The sequence below is a fragment of the Stegodyphus dumicola genome, chromosome X1, assembly GCF_044657685.1.
Source record: "Stegodyphus dumicola isolate Sdum_Otavi_A_Nest chromosome X1, ASM4465768v1".
Classification (NCBI taxonomy): Eukaryota; Metazoa; Arthropoda; class Arachnida; order Araneae; family Eresidae; genus Stegodyphus; species Stegodyphus dumicola.
The window spans coordinates 137,299,855-137,317,435 of NC_140780.1; the positions used below are offsets into that span (position 1 = coordinate 137,299,855).

At 32.5% G+C, this 17,581-nt stretch overlaps 1 protein-coding gene across 1 annotated transcript in view; it reads left to right on the forward strand.

Moving 5' to 3' along the window:
* LOC118198304 (protocadherin-like wing polarity protein stan) overlaps nucleotides 1–17,581 on the forward strand; it is a 187,121-nt gene that overhangs the window by 110,308 nt on the left and 59,232 nt on the right. The window contains exons 17-23 of the mRNA XM_085807976.1: nucleotides 1,880–1,981; nucleotides 2,092–2,186; nucleotides 2,287–2,496; nucleotides 2,658–2,844; nucleotides 5,106–5,339; nucleotides 8,069–8,186; nucleotides 17,254–17,421. Of these exons, the coding sequence (XP_085664102.1) occupies nucleotides 1,880–1,981; nucleotides 2,092–2,186; nucleotides 2,287–2,496; nucleotides 2,658–2,844; nucleotides 5,106–5,339; nucleotides 8,069–8,186; nucleotides 17,254–17,421 (1,114 nt within the window). The remainder of the gene's footprint in view (nucleotides 1–1,879; nucleotides 1,982–2,091; nucleotides 2,187–2,286; nucleotides 2,497–2,657; nucleotides 2,845–5,105; nucleotides 5,340–8,068; nucleotides 8,187–17,253; nucleotides 17,422–17,581) is intronic.

The window sequence follows — 17,581 nt, forward strand, 5'->3', positions numbered from 1 at the left end:
TTTTCCACCTTTTTTATTTCTTCTTTGGGGCGGAAAGAATTGCTTTTATGTTCCCGTTTACTACTCTTTGCCTGTTTTATCTCTTTAAAGATACAGAAGGTAAAAAATTTTAAGATCCTTCTTCACGGTAATACTTAAAAACGCATTTGGTATTTTTAAAGTGAGAGGATTAAAATGTGTTGGTGACTTTAGTGTTTCCTCAAAAATGATAGCAGAATAACATCTAATTCTTTTATTCCAATATCTGTTAAAATAAACAATTCGTTTAGTTAAAATATTGAATATGATAAAAGTTAAGCATCAGGATTTCAAACGCAAAACAGTTTACTTTACTCAACAGACTTTGGAGAAAAACAGCGAGCAGGGTCGTGAAAACAAAACAAACAAATCGATAACCTGAAGAGCATAGACAGATATCTCCTACTGATAAGTGCATTTTGAATTTTACTAAGCGAATCAATCTGTATTTTTCATACCATAACAATTAGTCTAATATTATGCATTGAATAAAAATCTCTTTCAATGAAAAGACAAATAAAACATTTAGTGATTTTTATAAAATTCAAATCAATATTCCTAACTTCTTTAACGGAGAAACTCTTCATGGAAACAGAGAAATGGCATAGCTTTATAAATATGCTACATGTATACATATGCGTATGGATACCAGATGGTTTTAAAAATAACTTTGCTGCAAATGTTTTGCAAGGGAGACTGAAGTCGGTTAATGAAAATGATACGTAGTAATAAAAAAGTGTTCTACCTTAGATTAGATGAGGATAAGAAGAAAAATGAGGACTTTTCCAACAGGCGGAGATATGACATGAAGAATAATTACTTTCTTTTATGCTATAAATGTTTTGATTCGCAAGATATAGTATTGAAAAATAAATGCAGGTTAGCTACCAGTGGCTGCATCTTTTCTCTTTTATCACCGTATATTGTTTGATAAAAACGTTTCACATTTTAGGAGTGAAAACATAAATTTTGAAGGCTTAATTTCATGCAAGGTGATTTTATTATTTCTGGTTAAACGAATAGTGCAAGAATTGAAAATTTAAAGAATTAAGTTTTTGTTAAATAAATTTTATAAAACATTTGCACAATCCTCAGCCCTTGCTTTCTTCCGTAACCAGTAAAAATCTGACATCATTGAGGGACATTTCACTTGCAACAATCCGGTACTTATAGATAAAAGCTGACAGAGAATAAACTATACACGGTGTCCGCAACAGAATTCATTTGAAATCCTTTGTAGTGATCTTTTCTCTAAAGCTGGTTCAGTATCTGCTGAAGTATAGGAAAACTATCAAACACAAAAATCGTGTGTAGAAAAGAGGCTGTAAACTACCAGCATAAAATCGGAATATAAGTAAAACTGACAAGGTAAGAAGGATCCCGAGCTATCGAACAGACGAAGCATTCGAGATATTGATTATGGTTTGGAGAATTTTCCAAACATTAAAGCACCAATATCCAATATTAGTATTAAAATGTTTAGATGAGTTTTTAGTTGAATGCATAAATCATTTATTTCAATAAAAATATTTTTCCGTGTTCCTGAAGAAAGCGATCACGCATACTTCTCAAAACATGTATTGTTTTTTAGTTTCATATCGATAGCAATATTATGTAAGAAATTGTTATTTTCTTCTATGTTGCTCTTAATGTCTTTGTTAGTGTTCATTTTTATGTATTTAATATGTTATTCTATGGAAATAGCTAGATAATGTGTACTACTTCAACGAACTTTAACAAACGGAATTCTATCATTATTTTTTGTATTTAAGAATATGCTAAACTAATTAAGTCCAACTGGAAATTTAATTAATGCTATGAAAAATGTGTTAAAAAGTCTGATTCAGTGCTTTTATTGCAGTGGTTTATGACAGTTGTCCTCAGTCTTTTAGTAGAGGAATTTGGTGGCCTAGAACACTTTTTGACCATCATTCAGAGCAGGATTGTCCTGAAGGCTCTTTTGGTTTGTATACATTACCTTCCACAGATTAGCAGATTAAATATATTTCACTTACGTTGAAAATTTCTAATGCTTTTTTCCTATATTAAATAAAATAAAATATTTTCTTAAAGGCAAAGCAAACCGTTTTTGTAGCGAGCAAAATGGATGGGGAAACCCAGATTTATTTGAATGTACAAGTGAAGCCTTTCTTGGATTAGCTGAACAGGTATGAAATATAAGAATATATTTAAAGCTCTAGATCATGTGTATTTTATATTTTCATTTTATAGATGGATTATTAATATTTTGATAATTTCCCTCCCAAGCTTAGGAATCTTCAAAAAGGTCTGGTTCATCTAAATACGTCGTTAGTTGTCAGTCTAGCATCTGAGCTCTATCTTTCGGTGAATAAAACGTTTCCTTTATATGGAAATGATATTTTGATTTTTAGTCTGCTATTTCGTCATATTATAGAGCATGAAAATCAGAAAGTGGGACTCGATCTTAGTCACAGACAAGATCGAGATTTCATAAAAGTAAATACTTTTTACATAGAATGATTATCTTTATTTTAAGTAAATGTCTGAAGTTTTGGAGTAAAATGTCACTGATTTGTATACATTTATTTACTGCCCATTTTATTAAAAAATTTTTTAATTATGCACAATGTGTTTACAAATAACTTTTGATTTTTTAGAATCTTATTGAAACAGCAAGTGCTGTATTAGATCCTACATATTTAGATAACTGGAATCAAATAGCAGCATCCACAGGATACGGCGTTGAAATGATTATGGAATATTTTGAAAAATACTTACGTACCCTTATGCTGCATTTCTCTGATACGTTCACCAGACCGTTTGAATTAACGTCAAAAAATATAGGTGAGCATTTTTAAGATTGTAAATGCCTTTCTTTTTTAATATCAATGTATTATTTGTTCAGTAGGCTGTTTGAACATTATTCATTGTTAACAGAGCCTAAGAGGATCTTAATATGTCGATCTAAAAATAATTTTCAAGTTCTGAATCCATTTCCAATTCGCGATCAGTCTTCGCATTTCAAATGCATAACTCTTACTTTGCATTTCTAATGCTTTAGTTGTACTTAAAAGTGTCAAAACATGGCTTAATGCGGTAAATTAAGTGCTTATGGGTTGAACATATTTTTGTCAGATTTTCAAAAAATTAAATGTTATAACTTAAGTATTCGATGAAAGTAAAATCTTGGCAATAAATGCAAATGCATTTTATGCTAGTTACACGCATTAAGTCTATTACCAACGAGTACTTCACAAAACTCTCAAAAGTATTCAGATGAATTTTCAAAAACTAATAAGTAGGGTCAGGTTGCGCAAATCATCCCATCGCTTAAGTCAAAACTTTTAAATATTAAGCATAATATCATGCGAAATGCAACTTTTCCGGAAAAATGAGTTACCCCCTAATCAACCATATTGTTTCACATCGTGTTCGTCTCCCTGTAATATTTGTGAGAAAGATCACGAAAAGAATATGATTCAGTGCCTCAAAATGCAAAAGATGGGTACAGGATTTACGTGCTGGAGATGACAAGAAAATGAAAAATATCTTTGTGATCATTGTTGTAATTAATTGTATAAGTAAATTAAATGAGAAAAAGGCAATTCCAACTGTCTATTTTTAAACGTAGTACGACTTAAGCTATAATACTGCATTTTCTCCCTCCTTTTTGCATGCCTTCGTGATGTAACGGTAGCACACTCGGCACGTATTTGAGATGTCTAGGTTCGAGTCCCGGCGAGGGCATTACTCATTTCTTGTGTTTCCTACTTCAAAAATCCTAATGGCTCTACTCTGTTTGTCTAAGACATAGAGTTCGTATTCATAAATTTTAATAATTTTATCCAAGGGACTGTATGGGATTTTATTTTAATAAACATCAGCAACGACAACACGAGATATTATTAACACACATAATTTTTATTTCTTTCATACATCCTACGATTTGTACCTGTTTTTTCTTAGGGGGTATTTACGCAAGCGTACCCTATGTTTGAGAATTATATATATATACAATATAGATAATAATATTTGACATTGTATATCATAATATTTGTCAAAACAATGTATTTTCGACAGTCGGCAAGTTTACGTGATTTAAATTTTACATACTATTAAGGATTTTCGAAGCTGAGCTTCAAGAGCTGTCTAGATTTTTTCAGTACTGATAGGTAGGTTTAAGCGATTACTTAATAACGAACTCAGATATATATAAACAAATAATTAAAATATTTTTTTCTGAATAATATGGCCTTTTCGAGATTAATGTTAATTTTAAAGAAAATATTGTCATTAATTTATTGATTTGAAACTGTTGACTGAGATTTCGTAATTATCTGTTTCAATAATGAAAACATAATGAAAAGAAAATCATTGGTGAGTTTATTATAAATAAAGTAAGATTTATTTTCGGTTTAATATCCATATTGTGCATACTGAATAAGAATACATAGGTACTTTTTTGAAGCAACGAAGTGTGAAAAATGAGCACTGCCTTCACCGGGTCTCGAATTTGGACCGCTCAAATACGCGTTAAGAGTGCTACCGTTAAACCCCGAAGGCGTGCTAGAAGGACCTTATATACTCTCTCTTTTAAAGAGCGACTGAGGATTAGGAGACCCAGTCGCCAAATCCTAGTGGTAACGAATTATTGTCCACCATCATTTTAGTCCGGCGCTACTGTAGACTCATTAGGGTTCTCTCTCTCCCTTTTTTTTTCTTTTTTTTAAAGCAGAAGAGGTAAAATATGAGAAATGCCCTCACCTTAGATCTGGACCTCTCTAATACCCGCCGAGTGTGCTACCGTTACACCCCGAAGGCATGCTGGAAGGAAAGAGAAAACACCTTATACTTTTCTTAAGCATTAGATAAATTTTTCTACTTTTGTAAAACTATTAAGTATTATATTTGAATAACAGTTTTTTAATTTGTTCTGTGATATTTTAGTTCTAAAAATTACCACAAAAGTATTTCCATTACATATATTATTCTGGACATAAAACGTTCACAAATTTTATATTTTAATGTCTGTCAATAGTTATAATGCTGATATTCGAGGACATTTCATATATAGAAATTTTTATACATGAATTTTAAACTTGCAGCTTTTGGAGTTGATACTATTTCATCCCTTGATCTATGGTCCACATCCAGTTCAAAAGTGGGAAATGAAACTAAGTCATTGGAGATCTCTTCATTTGTGGAGTTTATTACAATAAACAACATTAAAGTACCATCTGTAGTTATTCCGAAATTTAATAATTATCCAGTTAGAAAGGACATCACAAGTAATATTGCAGAAGCAAGAATTCCTTTCAGTGTGATAGGAATTGACTTTGGTAATTATGTATTTTTATTGAAATTTCAGTGAAAATATTCTGAGTACTGTTTCATATTTACATCTGTTATAAAATATCATAAAATGAATTTCCTTAGCCTTGATATGACAAAAATTATGCTTGATCTAAAACTTTATGATGAAGTGAATCATAATATGCAGCACGATTCACTACAGATTGATAATTTGAATTTTTGAAACTTAAATTTACGGTAATTTAAAGCTTCGAAACTTAAATTTACTTCTTATGTATTTTAATTGTGATGATTCAATATTCATGATTCAACAATATAATGTTTTAATGTTATTGAATAATGAACCACACTTAGAAATTGACGTAATTGGAATGTGTCATTAAATATCTTTAAATAATGTTGTTGTTGATTGAATGTTTGCGTAATTTGATATTATTTGGATAGATAACATAAATGTTTTAATATGACTATATTTAGAAGCATTTGCATGTATGTCAGAGTTTAAGAATTAGGTAGAAAATTATATTCTTTTCTCAAAAAGCTCGTAAATAGCCCTGCAAAATTAATTCCTTTATAATATGTTTAATTTATTAGAAAATTGCATTTTATAAAAAAACAACCAGATTGGGCCACGTGGAACACTGCATTTGAAAGATCGCTTACTAGGAATAAAATGCTTAAATTTACTTTGCACATAATTTAAGTCACGAGAACGGGCAAACAAACTTCTCTTTTGGAATTAGAACTAATTCTTTAGAATTAGAACTGGGACTAAAAGGACACTCTTTAATTAGTTCATTCTTTTGGTATTAATGGACATCCTTATCTGAAATCTGAAAATTTTCATGAATGGTAAATTTTTAAAAAGGCGCTATTTTCTTAGGCTTGTAGAGACATTAGGTATTTTTTTGGAAGCAGGCAAGATGAAAAATGAGCAATCGCCTCCGCCGGCAATCGAACCACGGACCTCTGAAATTCCAGCTCAGCGTGCAGAACCACTACACCACGAATGCATGCTAGGAAGGCTAGAGAAATGCCTTATAGGCTTATAACTTTATTAAGCCCGAGAGAAAGTATGAATCCGCAGAGAATGGTAGAATGGATGTGTTTAAACAGAAATATATTGGAGTGTTAGAACGGATGCATTTAAACAGAAATTTATTGGATATGTATTTTTGAAACCAATAAGTGAAGATCCTGAATACCATTGGGTTCACATCCCCGTTCACTTCTAGATTGCATATCCAGTATTTTGACCATCCACCGTTACAGTGCTGATGTTTTAACGCCGTGGCTAAATCATATCCTCAGTTCACAGGCCCGTGGCTGTGCCATATATGACAGCCTTATGTACTGCAATCCTCGCAATTGCTATGCAAACTCTGTTCCACTCCATGCCCAACCATAAAACAGTTGCTTCTCTTGTCTGAAAAAAATGTTTGGAGTACTAACTTTTGCATACTCTGTACATCAGCATTATCTGAAATTTTAATCAGCGCATCCTTCCATTATAACATACTTGTAAAATACAGATTTTGCTAACTGCTTTTCTTCATAAAAGAACAATTTTTGTACTCTGCAGTGTATTTTAAAATAGATTTCACTTGATGGTTGTAGAGACATTACGTATTTTGGAAGCAGGAAAGATGAAAAATGAGCAAACGCCTTTGCCGGGACTCGAACCACAGACCTCTGGAATATGCGCCCAGCGTGCACACTACGAAGGCACGCCAAGAAGGAGGGAGAAATACCTTATATACTCCCCCTTTAAATGGCGACTAGGGTTTTTAGGGGACACAATCGCCAAATTTTGGGTGTGGAGAATCATTATTCACCACCCTTTTTAGTGCGGGCGTCACTGTACAGACATTAAGATTTTTTGAAAGCAAGAGAAAAGAAAAATTAGCAACGCCTTCGCCGGGAATCGAACCACGGACCTCTCAATTACGCGCTGAGCCTGCAAACCACTACACCACGAAAGCGCACTAAGAAGGCAGGAGAAATACCTTATATACTCCCCCTTTTAAAGAGCGACTGGGGTTTTTTTAGGGGACCCAATTGCCAAATCCTGGGTGGGAAGAATTATCATCCTCAACCCTGTTAGTTCCGGCGCCACTGTAGAGACATTATGTATTTTGAAAGCAGGCAAGATGAAAAATGAGCAAACGCCTTCGCCGGGAATTAAACCACGGAACTCTGGAATACGCGCCGAGCGTGCAGACCACCACACCACGAAGGCACGCCAAGAAGAAGTGAGAAATACATTATATGGTTATTCAGTTTCTGATATAAAACTTCGTTGATTTGAATAATCATGCATTGAAATACCCATTTATTGATTTGAGTGTGATATCATAAAACGTGGAACAGCTAAAGATTTATTTTCTGCGCATAGAAATTTCTCAACAAGAAATGCATTGGAAAAACCAGGAAGTTCGATTATACCACTGAATAAAAACCTGAACGAAGTGAGCATCTAAAACAAGTGATATTTGCTGTAGTTCTTGTGTGATCATCTATATTCGGAAATAATCTTTATAGTTGACGGCTTTTTTCATTGAAATTATTCGGTAACGTTTTTATTTAGAGACGTCTCATGAATGTGATTATGTTTTCCAATAATTTCTCTTAGAAAGACATTCATTATACATATTTAGGGTTATTAGGATTATTTAAGTGCATTATAAAGTTGTTCTTGATTCCTGATAAAAATTCTGTGTCTGAGTAATAACCTAATAATTATTTATTTTTTTAGATTTGAAAAACACGTTAACTGAGCCTCAGACTTCTCTGAATGATGTTGCAGTTGTGAGTTACATTATTTATTCGACTATTGGACAACTTCTACCGCCGTTGTTTGATCAATTAATCAGGTAAAAACCGTATATTTTGCAATTAAATTAAAATGGTTGAATATTAGATAAGTATTTTTACTTTCATTCATTTACATGTCTTAAACTCTGTCTAAATTGCCATTTAACATATTTTGAAGGTATTAAAACCCTGTATTTTAACTTAAGTATTAACGCAGTTTAAAAAGTAGTTTACAATTCAAAGTAGCTTTCTTTCTTTCTTTTTCCTCCTTTTTATTCTTAAGTAGTATTTTATGTGGTTAAGTAGTATTTATACTTAATTGGAGATTCTCATCCACAAAAGCTTGCATAATCGTTTCCACTATACATGATAACTAATTTTTCTGTTTTAAAACATATTTGAAATTTGCATTCAAAAGAAAGGAAAGAGGAAAGACTAATTTGAAAAATTTTTTATCACTGAATGCGTACATTTTACTGTGTAATTCTTTGAAGTCCTGAAACTTTGCAGTTCTAAAATGCCCTAGTCACTTTGTATGATTTCATAAATTAAAGAATAACTTGGCTGTTTTATTATTATTGTTTCAAATGGCCGGTCATTTTCAAATTAATGAATTCTTCAGAAATGGTCAATGCCATTTAGTCGTTTCATCACTTAGAATGTTACCTAAGGTGCACCATTGTGGCCACCTAACACCCGCGAGAAAAGGGGAAGTTTAGTCTCAATTTTGATGGAGAACAACTCCGAGAAACAGATATAAGGGTCTCCCGTCCCTCTTTCCTTTTTCATTCTCTCATCATTAACATTTTACCAAACACTTTTAATTCTGGACAAAATGTGCTTCCTTCTGTTAACAAATAACTTATACAAAATTTTATTTCGTGACAAAAATATCATAGCAAATCGGAATAAACAAGCTCTAATGCAAACTGCGAAATTTTGAAAAATTTCTTGTGTGCATTTCTATGAAATATTTTTTTAAAATAAGTTAACTCTTGTGATAGTCCTAAGTCTACAAGTCACCGCACTATCATGCCAGATTTTGATCTACAAAAAAAAAAAAAAAAAAAAAAAATCAGAATGTTCCTTTGCTCGAAACTTTAGTGCCTGCTAATGGTCGAGCTTTTAATAGGCACTAAAGTTTAAAGGTCATTCAATATTGATAGTTCAGCGTCGGCCCTAATCCCAGCGAAGAGGCTGCTTGCGTGGAATTTATCATGGTTCTCTCAACATGGGTTTATAACGCGAATAGATGCCAGATTCCCTTACAAAGTACTCCATTCCTTGACTTCTTAGGCAGATAGCCTTTGCATACCTTAGCATAATCAAAATAAACAACGACTTCAGCATAGTTAATTTTCATATAGGGTGTTTTCATACAGCATAGTTAATTCTCATACAGGCAGGGAAACTATCTTATTTTAAAAATGAATAACACAAATAGTGTAAGCGATACCAGTTTAATTTTTTTAAGTTTTAGAGAGATGCTTAAAGTTTTTTTTATTACGTTTTAAAAATAATATCATTAAGGTGTCCTCCGTTCTGGTCAATGCATTGAGATAGTCGAGTTTTGAAGTTTCCTTTCACTTTTACCAGATATCAACCGGTATGTTGTCGATAGCAGCTTGAATATTGCTCTTCAGTTGGGCCAAAGTCTTTGGACGTTAGCGATTTCAGATAGCCTCACGAAAAGAAATCACACGGGGCTAAATCAGGCGAGCGCGCTGGCCACTGACAATCGCCTCGGAAGGAGATAAGGCGTCCAGGTTCTCCAAAAATTCATGGTCCAATGGTGCCTATTCTGGACAATGCACACCAAACAGTCACACGTTCTATATGGAGGAGCTGCTCGTGAAATTCTCGGGGATTCGTGCCACTCCATTATCGCATGTTTTGCTTAATGCATGCTGCAACCGGAAAAATGAAAATGAGCCTCATCGCTAAAGAACACAAGGGCATCATGAGGCATATTGTCAACAACGGCTTTGCGTGCATTTTTTCGTGAAAAAAATCGTGTGAATTAAGGTTTTGCACCACAGCCAATTTATATGGAGGAAAATGCAGTACGTTGAAAAGTACGACTCCACGGAGAACGCGCGCTCCTCTCTCGTCCACTGCATGACCGGTACTAAACCTACATGACATAAAACTTTAGATACCGCTCTTTTGAATGAGCGCGACCCCCCCTTCTTGGAATAAATGTCGCTAGATGGCGCGCGTTCCAAATAAGAAAATTTCTCTTCCGCACCCTGTATTTTCGGTTTCCACTTCATTACCATCCTCAGCATCGCTGCAATCATTGTTCTTCAGATCTACGCCGCTAATGATTTAGGCGTAACACACTACTTGAAAACTTGGTTAGCTGTTTGCTGCATTTATTCTTTCCGTAGCGTCATCCTTTTATCCTTTGAAACTGTCGAAGTCATTTTCAATTAACGTTGCTTTCATCTTTAACACATTTAAGCGCATCTTGTATCATAGTGTAATAGGAAGCCCGTTAAATGATCCATCGAAGGATATAAGAAAGGTAGAAAGATACATTACTTATAAAAATTCCCGAATATTACTGACTTTAACTGTACCCTTTCCCAGAGTTACTTTACAATTGATCCCTTTACAATTACAATCAATTGAGTTACTTTATGTTCTTTAAATTCGTTGTCGACCTTTTTAACAAAGACATTGGATGACAGAGGCCAGGTTAATAGAGGTTCTAATATAATACATCATTACTAGCTCACAGCAAAACATTAAATGTTTCAAAGCTATGTACATAGTTTCTATTTTAAGTGCCTATTACGTTTTTTTTCAATTTTTTTAATACAACTAAATTTTTGTTTATAAATTTCATACTACCTGTGAAGAATGAGTATCAAAATACACTAAAAACTTAATTTCACAAATTATATACATTGTGTTTATGTAGATTGCATGTGCAACAAGTAAACAATATCTATAGGGGATAATATCTGAGCTATGAAAGAAATCACGTAACTTACTTATTTGTAACAGGTTCTATACATTCAGAATCGTTATCATAAGCAAAGTTACGCATTCACAAAACTTGCTTAATTTAAATACTATTTCAATAAATGCATACTTTAAAGATAAAATAGCAGATTTTTTGGATCATAATGAAGTTTGAAAAGTTTTATAAATTAAGTATTTTGGATTAAGCTGTAGAAAAAATAATTCTGTTTTTCTATTTTATTTCTAAACAAATTCTAATTGAAAATATTACTTTTTTGACACTGAAGCCAAATAACAGTTTCCCAAAGCAGTGCAAAGGAAAGATAGAATGAAGTGATGGTTCTAGACTTATAATAATGGTCCTATTTCATTAGTCAATGAATTTATAATTCATCATTTGAATCCCATTAAATACAGTTGCAAGAGACCGTAGTTCGGTCTATTAATAACGACTTTCCTATTTTAAGTGTTAATAACTATTAATAATTAAGACACAATAACACGCCGAACAAATACTAGTTCAGAAGTCAAACAACAAAAATCAGCGTTGTATTTTCAAAATTTTCACAGGACTAGTTTCGATGGTTTTACCGAACCACCATCCTCAGCTGCAGAACCGCAAATGAACAAGATAGGAAATAATGATAAGATAAGATATCTAACTGCGAGAGAAAGAGCTATAATGCGCGAAATTCACTCTAACCCGGATATTATCATTTCAAAGGCCGACAAAGGTAGCCAGATAGTCGTCATGTATAAGAACACTTACACATGGATCTTATAAGAGATAGACTAACCCAGTGGGTAAGCGTCACCGACATGTCGGCAAGAAAGAGTAGGGACGATCTGGTTTACTTTAACACTGAAACCTATGGCGTTTGTATCACATAACTCTTTTTAATTATTAAATGTGATACGTTGTATAGTAATGAGATTATGAAAGCCACAGTTTTTTCCAAATAGGATTGAATATATCTCATTAAAGCACTTTTTACTGCATTTCGCGCATTTTTTTCACGCGTAATTCTTGTACAAACATCTTTACTTTGGTAAAACGGTAGGCACAAAATTTATGAACTTAATTTTGCGTACAAATAACGTAAAATTAAATAAGATAGATAGTATGCGATGCTTTGAAATAAATAAGGTAAAATTAAACAAGATTTGATAATTTTTTTAAAATTTAATGAACATTTTCAGGCAGTGATTTTTCAAAATATAATAACATTACAAAACGATCATATTTATTTGATTATATTATCATTAAATTATTAACATTAAAGTGGATTAGTTATTTTAATAATTCATAAAATTCGGAGCATAAAATTTTCTGAGCGTAATGAAGGGAAAAAAAGATAAAATAAAATCTAGAAGCACTCTTTTTTTAAAGTTTTGTGTGTTACCTATATTTATTGAATATTATGTTCTTCGCCCGTAAACCACATACATTTGAAACCAGCATATCTTTAGAATTTCCGCACTGGAGATAAAACTGTTATTTTCCGCACAGTGCTCGCTCTGAACTCGTTGAGTTTGTTAATCAAAAATTCGTTAAAGGTTTACAAAATATGAAATAAATTAAAACAAATTCGAAATTCGGCCGTCCACATGCCTATGTTCGAGTGGAGGATTACATTATTCAAAATTTGATGGCTCTAGATACTGTCGTTTTTGTCACAGTGCGCGAAACATACATGTATTTATGCAGCTTCTTCATTATTTAATTTCTTTGCATACAATACAGGGTGAAAATATTTGGTAACAACAATTTGCAAGGAGACACGGACATTTATAGTAAAACAGCGCAAAATGCCGCTTCGAAACTAACAGCCTTTCTAGGCTACCGCCCCTTTGGGCTAATAAATTAAATTAACAGTAAATAAAAAAATCTTATGCAAAACTAAAAATTAATTAAAAAAATAATCACTATAAAATACAACCAAAATTAATTATTACGGTCAAATAGAATTTTAATATTAGAATTAAATGTATAAAAATTTTTAAGGAGTCAAAAGTGTTTATCACTATGATGTATTATGAAATATAATTGAAATAAAATTCCTGTATAGAAATTGTGCTATAATATTCATCTATAATTTTAAAAAAGCAGCACAATTTAGAATTTTAAACAAAACTTTCAAAAATTCATTTTGAAATATTTTAGTATTTTTTTACTTATTTACACCAATAAAAAGCATAAAAATTGCAAGAGAAAATTTTCTGTTAGTTCAGATTTAAATTATTATTTTCTAAAAGAAGTAGTTACTAATTTCCTTACAGCATAGGAAAACTAAAAAAATATCCAGTCCTGAAAGCATGCAATAGCTTTATAATTGTTTGGAATGTTAATTATGCTTGATAAATATGCTAAATTTTTAAAAATCAATCTCAATTTCAAAAATAAAAATATATAGAAATGCTAATTTGTGAAATGAGGCGCTATAACCAGCGTTTTCTTGACAATTAAGCCATAGGCAACCAATGTTAAATTTCTGCATGTCGTCCCTACTCCTCCGGATGTGATCAAGGTGACAGCCGGCAACGCCTCATACGAGGGAGAAAACCCGTTTGGGTTAGTCTATTTCTTATAAGGTCCATGCACTTACATCGATGGTGTCACTAAACTCTTAAACGAAGGAGGATATAATCCGATCCCTAAAGATCCTTCACCTTCGGACTTGTCAAAACAACTGCGATCAAATCTTCACAAAATATTTCAAGCAACGTAAAACATTCGCTTATCCCATCTTTGCGAATTGTGCCAGATTATATGCTCTTCCCAAAATTCATGAAAGTGGTACTCCTTTCCGCCCTATTGTATCAAATTTAGGTACTGCCTCGTATCCATTAGCTAAATATTTAGTTTCTAGATTTTTAACTCTATTGGACAATAACATTTACACCATAAAATATTCAATAGAGTTTGTAAAAAAGGTTAAAAACATTTCTCCTATAAATTTACTCATGGTTTCTTTTGATGTAAAATCATTATTCACCAATGTTCCAGTGGAGGGGGCATTAAGATGTCTAGAAACCAGACTTCGTGAATTTCATTCCTCTTTCATCGAAATTGATCAGCTAATTTCTCTCACTCAACTGTGTTTGAAACAAACACACTTTGTTTTCCAAAATAAATATTACAAGCAGACTGAGGGATTAGCCATGGGAAGCCCCCTCAGTCCCACCCTGGCTGATATCTACATGCATTATTATGAATCAAAATTGTTTGAAACTTTAAACTTCCCGGCATGGTTCCGCTACGTAGACGATACTTTTACCCTGTTTGAAGGTAATAAAGATGATTTAAATAAAGTTCTTTCAACGATGAATTCTATTGATCCTGCTATTCAGTTCACTTTTGAACTTGAGACTTGCAATTCTCTTCCGTTTCTCGACATTCTGGTCACACGTAACACATCCAACTTCAGTACTACGGTTTACTGTAAATCTTCATCGGTTTGCCTTTCACCACACTTTAAATCATGCCATCCGACTAAACAAAAGTTAGCTTCATTTTATTCCTATGTTTTCCGTGCTCTTCAAGTTTGCTCCTCCAAACTACCCCTTGATGAAGAACTAAATTATTTAAAGGCAATAAGCTATTGACAGGGGCTTTTCACCCAACATTATTAATCAAGCAGTTAAAAAATTCTGATCTCAACATACTAAAAGACACACTCTTGTTTTAGGAGATTACAAAAATTCTGTTGTTATTCCATTTTTTCCATCTATTAGCTATAAAGTTGCACATATTTTGCAGAAATTTAACTTTCGGGTTGTTTATTCTCCCATCATTAAAATTCCGAGTTCCATACGCCATTCCGGATATGAATTCCTGGGGTATTTATAGGATTCCTTGCCAGTGTGGTTTAATTTACATTGGCCAAACTAATAGAGCCTTAAAATTTCGCGTCAAGGAACATGAGGCATACGTTAGAAAAAAGGAAACACAGAAGTTTTCTGTTGCTCAACATTGTTGGTCCGAAAATCACACTTTCAATTTTTCTTCTGCCAAAATTATTCAAAAAACATCTTCCATTGGAGAAATGGATTTTCTAAAGGCATATCACATTCAAAAAAATCTTTCTGTTCTAGTTAACAATTTTAATTCCAGTCCATCTTTGCCTTCGGCCTTTAAAGAAATTATGTTTTAGTTCTGGTTTCATCAACAGATGGCGCCACTTGCTTATACTTGTCCAGGCTTTCTTATCTTATCTAATCATTATTTCCTATCTTGTTCATTTACGCTTTTGCAGCTGAGGATGGTGGTTCGGTAAAACCATCGAAACTAGTCGTGTGAAAATTTTGAAAATATAACGCTGATTTTTGTTGTTTGACTTCTGAACTATTAATAGTTAAATGTTATCAACGGATAATTATAACGATTAATAGTTAAACCTTATTAACGAATAATTATAACAATTAATAGTTAAACCTTATTAACGAACGGTAACTATTAATAAAGATTTATATATTTTTTCCTGATAATTTCTAACAGAAAATATTACTTTTTGACACTGAAGCCAAACAACAGTTCCCTGAAGTAGTGTAAAAATTTCCAAATTAAAGATGGTGTAAAATAATAGTCCTAGAAATACAAAATAATTTATCATATTTCAAAGAATAGCCAGGGAATTTATAAATCGTCATTTGACTCCCAATAAATACTGTTGCAAAGAAGGAGCGTAGTTCGGCCTATTAATAACTAATGAACATTAGAAGGAAAAACTCTCAGGTTATATTATTGCTTTCTGAAATATACGACAGAGAATGTAAAAACAATTTTTCTTACTAAACACTGTGAAATAATTTATATGAGGATAACTTTAGCAAGATTACACAGTGTCCCAAGTTAAATTATATACTGAACGAATTTCAGAATAACTGGTTTTATTAGAGTATATGTAACATGGATATAATGTAACATACTGCCCTGTAGTGCATGTAACACTATTACAAAATACAGAATGTCTTTAACAGTATCAACACCAAAGAAATTAGCATGCTTTTCAGTTCGGTTTGTTATGCGTTTATTTGGACACTCTGGTAAGGAGGTATACATAAAAGCTCAATATTATTGCCTGCACACGGGTTCGTAATAGACTGAATGCACACAAACCGATGATAGCTTGAAAAATTTATTTTTACGAAAAGAAAGACTTTACAGTTCTTAAACTTCCCACTCAAACACTCATGCAGCTTTTCTCAGTAACCCGCAGCACAATCAGTAGTTGCACTCCAAACTTATAAGAACTTTCAATACAACGCAATACAAAGCGCATCTAAAAGGCGAAGCTCTTACGTATATCTCCATACTCGGAAGTTCTCTGAATGAACAATTAAGAAAAACCAATAACTGATGCTTTCTCTGATCTTATATAGTTTTCCGTCGGCCACCGAGAAATCTCTAGTACCTTCTCGAAATTACTGGAAGTCATATGAAGGGCGGATACGGTTACAGTTACATATAGGGATCAATTACAGTTATTCAATTACAATACCAATTGCAGTTATACAGGGACCGGCCAAAATGTCACCAAATGCACGCCCAGTTTGGCTACTTTTGGGGATTTTTTCTCCAAATGTTGTCACTAAAACCATCACCAGCTTGGCGATATCTCGCCAGTTTAGCGAGAGAGTACTGAATGTTAAATAGATTTACACCTGTATTCTTATTTTTCTCGCACATCCTTGTCTCTTTCGAGCATTTCATGCTATATTATTAAAAAAATACGACAATTTTACATATAATTTCATTAAAATTACTTATGTACAAAATTCGTAACAATATATATTCCAAGTATTGGTTTAGAAATTTAGTTCAAAACCTTATGTGAAAGCATGAAATTTAAAAACTTAAAATGCGGGAACTATTAAAAGAAAAGCTAATGTTTCGTTTTTAAAGCTGAAATGAATACTCATTACATTAAATTCGTGAATTTTAATATCTAGTTACTATTATCAGATATAAAAGCTCTTTGTAGATGTTTACTATAAAACCACTTTGTAATTTGTGTCTTGAGTGATGCAAGTAATTTGACTAAAGAGAATTTATATGCATTGAAAACTAAGTTCATAGCTAAAGGATGCCTCTGCGGTGATTTTTATTTAGTTCAGTTATTATATGTTTTAATATTAATTTATTTTTTTGGCTAGATATGGACTTCCTCTTGGTGTGAATTCACCAGTTTTAACTATTGCAGTAAAACCTATAAATTCCTCCGACCCCGAAGAATTATTTGAACATGCTGTGCATCTCAAGTTTAATGTGTTAAACAATATGGCTCTAAATCCTCAATGTGCATTTTGGAATTTTAAACAACAGTAAGTTGTAATATTTTATAAATATTTTATAATTATCTGTTTCTCAGATTACATTAAAGAATTTTAATATATGAATTACTGTGCTTGTTATATTTTTCTGTAACAATTCCTAGTGAAGCAGGCATTAACGTATAGTTGTTTCCCGTTTACTCTACTGTTT